The sequence below is a fragment of the Aplysia californica genome, unplaced genomic scaffold (genome assembly GCF_000002075.1).
Source record: "Aplysia californica isolate F4 #8 unplaced genomic scaffold, AplCal3.0 scaffold00386, whole genome shotgun sequence".
Taxonomy (NCBI): Eukaryota; Metazoa; Mollusca; class Gastropoda; order Aplysiida; family Aplysiidae; genus Aplysia; species Aplysia californica.
In genome coordinates this window covers 39648-47700 of record NW_004797656.1, presented here as the reverse complement: position 1 = coordinate 47700, position 8053 = coordinate 39648, and the positions used below count along the sequence as shown (strand labels likewise).

General features: G+C 39.8%; 1 protein-coding gene across 1 annotated transcript in view; it reads right to left on the bottom strand.

Annotated features, from left to right (window-relative positions):
• Positions 1-6836: 6836 nt before the first annotated feature.
• LOC106012482 overlaps positions 6837-8053 on the bottom strand; it is a gene marked incomplete in the record, with an annotated part of 6886 nt that continues 5669 nt past the window's right edge. The window contains 1 exon segment of the mRNA XM_013085553.2: positions 6837-7003. Coding sequence (XP_012941007.1) covers positions 6912-7003 — 92 coding nt within the window.

The window sequence follows — 8053 nt, the reverse complement described above, 5'->3', positions numbered from 1 at the left end:
GCAACAGCAGCAGCAGCAGCAGCAGCAACAGCAACAACAACAACAACTAAAACAACAACAACAACAACTACAGCAGCAACAACAGCAACAGCAACAGCAACAGCATCTACTTACTGTAGGAGTGCCGGGGAAAGAACAACGCATTGACAGATTTTTATCTAACAAAGAGCTCAGTGTGTACTCCGTCTTGGTACCGGTTCAGACACACAAACTAATTAAAATATATAACAAAACAACAAACAAAACCAAACAAAACAAACGAAACAAAAACAAAACAGAACACAATGCAAACAAACCCAATATCCCCAACAAAACTCAAGGAGAGATAAACTATTACAAAAATCTCGAGCCAAGTACGAGTATCATGTTATGAAGAAGTGCTAACTATGGGGTTTTAAAAGTTTTGTTTTTTCTTTTTAGTGTCTATGAGTTGGGGAATGGTTGCAGTACATGAAAACTTAGCTATCCACACTCATGAACGAACGCTGCAAACACTCTGAAATGGGAACACAACCAGTGAATATTCAAGCTAATAAATACCTTGTTTCGGCTCATAAGTCCCCCTTTTTGACTTCTTTAGGCTTCTTTATTCTGCTCATCAATGGGAAAAGGCTTTGAGCCTCTTGTAAAATGTTAAACACACACTATCAATAAAAGTCCAGAGAGAATCACTGATTTTTGTGTTTTATGTAACACTGGGATTTCTAAAAATAAATAAATAAATAAATAAATAAATAAAAAAAATATATAGCAATGCAAAACGAAAAACAGAAGTTAAAAATAGAAAACGAAATAAAATCACAGATTCAGCAAAGTTGTAGCTCTACAATACTCTACATGCACTTAACACAAAAGTGTTGGAATTTTTCGATACATTAGAGGGAGACAGCTGACTCATCAAATTATGGGTTTACCTGAGAACGGATGCAAATAGGTAACTTTTCTCTCTGAAGATTTATAAACATGCCCAATATATTGCTGGTTACATACATACATATCAGATGACGGTAGGTCTCTTTGCACTATACTTTTGTTACGTGTGGTGTGAGGGGGAAGAGAGTGGAGGGGAAGGGAGAGCTTTTCGCCTTAAAAAAACAACCCCCCCCCCCAAACAGAAACTCCAGACAAACGAAAGAAAGTTCCAGTTTAGATGTAGCTGTTTATTGACTGATCGTTGACTCTCCCGTTTAATTCAACATATTTCAATGCAAAATATTATCTGTATTTTTCAGACTTCAACAAAGGTTAAGGAACAGCTTGACAGACAACCCTAATTTCTTTTTTAATCCGAAAAAAGACAGCAAGGAATGTTTCAAAATTTTTTGCTCTGAAAGTGTTAATGTGTTACCAATGCGTACTGCAATGCTTCCTAAAGGGGCAAAACTAGCACGTGCTTCAAGGAAAGCTAAAATTTCTTGTGCACGTCATAAACAGACATACGGTTTCGAACTGTGCTCACTTTGGTGGCAATATAAGCCGCCGTTTGAGCAAAATCCAGTATCGCATCAACGAGCCGCCAAGACGAAATCTGAGAGACTTTGATCGTGCCAGAGCTATGGCATTGCTGCAAGATGGAGTTGGAGCCCGAGAAGTTGCCAGAACCCTTGCAGTGTCACACTCTCTCATCATCAGCCTGAGGCAGCGCCACCAAGCTACTGGATCAGTCCAAGAACGCCCGCGTGCAGGTCGACCCAAGAAGACCACTCAGAGTGTTTGCAACTGGTCCTTAACTTTTGTTGAAGTCTGTATTAATAGTTGTTTATATTTTTGCATCTATCTATCTATCTATCTATCTATCTATCTATCTATCTATCTATCTATCTATCTATCTATCTATCTATCTATCTATCTATCTATCTATCTATCGGGGGCTCTCATGGCCTAGAGGTTAAGGTTCTGGCCTCTCATTTAAAGGTCCCGGGTTCGAATCCGGGTAGCAACGTAAACATTTCTTCTTTAAAGTTGTCTCCTTTCACCTCCTTTCCTGCTCTCTAGCAATGCTCTCTCGTCTGCTTTCGTCTCCACTTTCCGCCCCCAACCCTCACCCCCTTTGACCCCTCCTCTGGGCTCCTGACTCTTTCTGCAGCCTTTCTACTGCTACTCCTTGGCTCCTTCTAACTGTTGTCTTTCAGCCACACCCCTGATCTTCTGGTAGGATAGATCTACACTTAGCCTTCCGTGAGCAAGTTGCGTACGCTAAAGATCCCCTGGTGGTCTAAAATCGATAAAAGTAGGCTTCGGCTGACACCCGGGCAAAATTCAAAATTGCCTACGAACTGCAAAAGTTTAGTGTGTCCCGCGTGCTCATATGACCTTACGCAGTTGCGAGCGCCGTAAAATACTTACAAAAATATGATAATAATAATGATAATAATCATAAAACAACAACAGCAACAACAACAACAACAACAACAACAACAACAACAACAACAACAACAATAATAATAATAATAATAATAATAATAATAATAATAATAATAATAATAATAATAATAGCAACTACATTTGTACAACGCATATCTACGCTCCACAGCATGCTCTTAGTGCTTTACAACGATTATTACCCCAGCAGACCATTAGAACACCCAGAAACGTTCTTGGCTTCCTGTGAAACAAACCATGAAAGCTGCATATTGCACGTGTTCAAACACTATCAGACTAACACAATCTTTCGTTGTCTTTTGCCTAATACCCATTCCGCCTGGGTAAATTGAGAAAAATTCCTTCAAAGTGCTTTTCCCGAGGACGCAACGTCGGGAACCTGGCGGCATTTGAACCCACGACCTTATGGTTGCGAGTCTGAGAGCCTAACCACTAGGCCACCGACGCCACTGAGTGATAGTGCTTTTGGGCCTCTTAATAAAAATATGCCAATTAATTTTGCACCGTATGCTTCACAGGCAATTGAGATTGTTTCAGAATGCTATCAGGTCTGTGTGAGTACTAATATAGATTGTAAAGCACACCCTAAAACGGTGTCCAGACAAGAGAAGGAGTTGTAAAAATGATGATGATGATGATGATGGTGATGATGATGATGATGATGATGATGATGATGATGATGATGATGATGATGATGATTTCTTCTGAAAACAATGCCTTTTGCTGCAATACACTCAACAAAGAGCATGGCAATGTTTTAGTTTTGTTATTTTGCTCGGAATGTTTCTTATTTGCTTGTTCTCCTTCTTATCAGATCTGTGATCGCAACAGAAGGCCAGCCAGGTTAAGGATCTTACGAGTGACCTGCAACCTCAGCGAAACGCTGAGCTGTCCATTCCTCAACAATGTCAGGTTCATGTGAACTCTTTGAGATTTATGTCAGCCCAAACGACCAGACAGCACACAGCACTCAATCTCACCTCCTACGTTTTAATAGATAATGTAAATGCTCCAAATAGCAGGATGGGGAAGATCCATAATCAGAACCATGAGAAAAAGACAACCTAGATTCTTTGGTCGCACAAATAGATCAAATGGATAAGAGAACCCGCTGCCTCTGTGTGGAAAGATTGAGAGAAAGAAAAGCAGAGGAAGACAAAGAACAGCATACATAGATGGCTTGGACAACTTTACAACGAATGCCACAAAGAGAAAAACCGAGCTGATCAAGAAGACAGACAGCAAGAAGGAATAGGGTACCATGATCGTCAATGTCTATTCCAGACCTGACACCACAAGAAAAAGAATGTAGGTGTATTTACGCCCCCGTCGACAATGTGGATCATTTAGGAGGCTGGCTTCCGACCCTATCTGTCAGAGCTAACAATGGCTGAGAGGGATACAGCAGAAAGACCGAGGTATTCGAAAACAATTTCTCTACACTCTGGAGTCGAACTCGTCTCCCATTTGCGACAGCGAAGCGCCTAACGGTTAAATCACAGACAGCAGATTTCTCTGCTTGAGATATTGTTGGATGAGTCGTTGATATGAACTGTACTGTTCGGCGAGGCCAGTCGTAACTCCATTGATGACGAACATTTTGGCCTCAAGACAACCATTTTTTGCAAGTGTTTTACAGCGCTCGCAACTGAATTAGGTCATATTAGTGTTCTTTAACGTGCGCAACATGCACACGATATTTGCAGGATTTTTTGCCCTTATCTGAGAAGGCTAAGGGTAAGATTATACTTGCATTAAAATAAGGGGTGTATCTGAACGACAGCAGTAAGAAGGAATCAAGGAGTGGCAGTAAGAAAACAGCAGAAAGAGTCCTCAGCCCAGTGGCGTGGGAAAAGAGCAAAAGGTGGAGGCGAAAGCATGCAACAGAGCATGGCTAGAGAGCGGGAAAGGAGATGAAAGAGACAATTAAGGAAAACAAAAATTAGAGAAACTTTTCTGTCTCTGTCAGATTTCGAACCCGGGACCCATTAAATGAGAAGCGAACACAGTACCCCTTGATCACGAATCGAGCTTTTTCTGCTTGGTTTGCCTTTGTTTACATTATCGTTGTTTCGTTTGGGGTTTATTTCGAGGAGGGAGACATACGGATAGCATAATTGTAATTAGTGTGTGTACGTGCGCGTATATTATATATATATATATATATATATATATATATATATATATATATATATATATGTGTGTGTGTGTGTGTGTGTGTGTGTGCGTGTGTGTGTGTGTGTGCGTGCGTGCGTGCTTGTGTGTGTGTATGTGTGTGTGTGTGTGTGTGTGTGTGTGTGTGTAATTGTAGAAGTGTCAGACACCCCATTCGGAGAATGGGCCTTTTACTTCTTCGGATCTACTTCGATATGGAAGATGGCTGTGATTGTGATCCAAGCCAGACAAGAACGTTTAGGGGCCACAAACCCTGCCTTGGTTCTACAATATTTTCCACATTTTAAAAATTGGAAGTCTGATTGCAATTCTTTCTTGCTTTATTCACTTCACTGAAGCCATGGGGCGTCTAAGTGCCGCATGTTCTTTTTTTTAAACCAGAAGCTACCTCAGAATTACAACATTCTCTCTGACATTTTGGCCGTTTTGAGTTACTAAGACATCGAGGTCAGAGAAACCAAAAGCTCGCTATCTGCTCTATCAAAATCGTAAGAATGCTCCTAGCTGTTATCAAGATATTATTCACAGAATTGCAATCGAAAAAGCTTGGCATGTTGTGAAAAACTAAGTACATTGCAGAGAGAATTTTGCAATTCTAGGGTAGCGTAGTAAGTACATCAAGATAAACGCAAGTCCATCGGTTGCTTTCTGTTAAAATTGAGGGTAAGGGGACTGAATAATACATAGGCCCACGACACACCAAATATTCTGTATTAAGAGCACACAATTTGATCAAATTCCTATCTGATGGGGTTTGATATATTAGAAGGCGACCTGATTTCTTCTTAATGGAAAGACAAAAGCCACCAATTTGGCAAACTTTAATCAAATCACCCCCAAAACTAAAAATGATTGATTTTCTAGTTCAAATCAAGTTCAATGATAAAAACAGATTGCAAGGAGAAATCTGTTTTCGCACGGAACGAAATAAATTGGCCTTAAAGGGCTTCTAGGTCACATTTGAAATAGGAAGGCAGAGGTAAATATAACACACACGAAATATGGATACAATAGGAATAACATTGGTCTTCCGGCATATTGAACAACGGAGAATCAAATGGTTTTGTCACCCCTCAAGAATGAGCCCAGAACAGCCTGTATTATTACTTTACTTACTTTTTCATCCTCTATTGCCGTTAAGCGTTGAGTGGAGAAGCAGTTTTCTATGGTAGGCCAGCTCCACAGCTCTTTCAGCTTTGATGTTATGTTTTCTTAGGGTTTCCTACCCTTATTATTATGGGCCCTAAATACCCTGACTGAAAAAACAGGGAGACCAAGAGGTCACTGATTTTTTTTACTCTAAAGGACACCCCCAGAGACCCTAACCGGACCCCCATCCAACAGCCGACAGACAATCTTTGTGTCTCTCCGTGACTTGATTACTTGATTATTTGATCCTGAGAACAACATCCTAGCACCCCGAGCATAGCCAGACGTGCTCCGCTCCAATATCCACCGCAGAGTCTATCTGCTGATTTTTCCGGTGCTCATTTGGTTAATAGCTCGTCTTCCCATCCCCTGTACCATGCTGGTTCTGCCACTTGCTCTGAAGACACCCAATTCTTCAAGTCCTAAGATTGGTGCTTAGTCATGCTCAATCTCCTCATCTTCTAATGTGGTGGCAAGGACCTTCACAAAATCGTTTGTGTCTATTTTAATGTCAGTAGTGACAGGTGCATGGCTCTCCACTTTGTCTGCCTATTCATTTCCCACCACACCCGAATGGTTTGGAGCAGAGATCCATTTTATTTTTCTCAGTTTGCTTTCTTCTATGCTTTGCATCCATTCTTTTCTCAGCATCCACATACTAGTACAAGGGGAAGGAAAAAAAAGGAAGAGAAAAAGAAAAAAAGTAACCCACAAGAACACCACAGCCGACACACACACACACACACACACACACACACACACACACACACACACACACATACACACACACACACACACACACACACACATATACACATACACATACACACACACATAAACACATTTATTATAATTAGTGTGGTGCATTGTCTCTGCCGACGGTTCTTTTCTACCTCATACTTTTTATAACCTTCTAACAGGGATAAAGGCGGTTCATTTGAAATGATGTATTTGTGTCTAGTAGGGTGTTCGTTTAATTTTAAATTACGAAATCCGATACAGAACAAAATTAACTAAAGTAAGGGAAATGTTATCCTGGAATTCTATTGAACATGTAAGAGCACATATACTAGGCTAATTATCAACCCCGTTGACTTTTCAATAACAAAAAACAACACTTACTCTCCAAATATTTTAACATGTTCATTTTATTTGGAGGCAGAATGTTGCCCAAACATGATTTATGAAAAAAATAATCTTTCAAATTAGCAGGCTGCAGGGATGTTGAAGATGGTTGCGTCTGGGATGCTCAGTGAGGGGTTAGCAAAGAGGGTCAGTCTTGTTCCGCTTACAGTGGCTAGAAGAAAAAAAAGAATGCCAATCAAACAATTTGTTAGTTTTACTTATAACATCATTGTTGCCATTAATGCCGTATACTCTAATCATAGTCACTGCAGCAGCAACAGAATTAGCAGTAGTAGTAGTAGTAGTAGTAGTAGTAGTAGTAGTAGTAGTAGTAGTAGTAGTAATGGCGGGTTTTTTAAGGGTTTTGGGGCTGGGTGATTCTGTGCGAAAAGGGGGGAAAGAGGCTTCAAGACGTTAAGGGTACGGCATAGTGTTAGTTGACTATTCATTATTAATCTGTGACGAACTAGCACCTTCAGGTGTGAAGTGAACCTAACAACAGTGCCATCAATGTTTATTTTCTTTAAATTTGCCATACTCTGTTTCTTGCCTTGCAAGCATATCTTTTAAATTTGAAAGCGCCAAGATTAGTAGGCTACTTTGAGCAGTAATGTTAATCATACAAAGCGGCAAGTAGCAGCCTGAAAGAAATTAACCAAGAATGTTTAAAAAATGTTCACCTCTGAAATGTAAGAGTGGAAAGCTGATGTATGAAGGAAAGCATTGAGATTTCTTTTCCAAAGTACCATGAATGCAAAATCTGCGTAATAGAAACCTTTCTGATCTACAGAAATGACGGTTTGTAATGCCAAAGAAATGAAACAAAAAAACCCAACAGTGTCATATGCTTTTAGAAACACCCTCGAAACATATTCATCGTACATATTCATTGTTTTTATGAAGAGTTTTTTCCCCCCCATTTTTCCCAGTTTGCTTTGGGTCATGATCTTTTGTCAAATATTGGTACGTTATGAGTGAAATGTGTTAATGCGGTAGTTCCTGTTACTGTTTGAGCGAAATTGTTCAGAATAACAACAAAAATGGATACTGTTTAGGAATAAATGGTAACAAAATCTTTTGATGATTTACATTAATGATGACTACGCTGATAACGACTACAACGACGACGACGTCGATGATGCTGCTGATGATGATGATGATGATGATGATGATGATGATGATGATGATGATGATGATGATGATTTTTTTTTTTTTTTTTTTT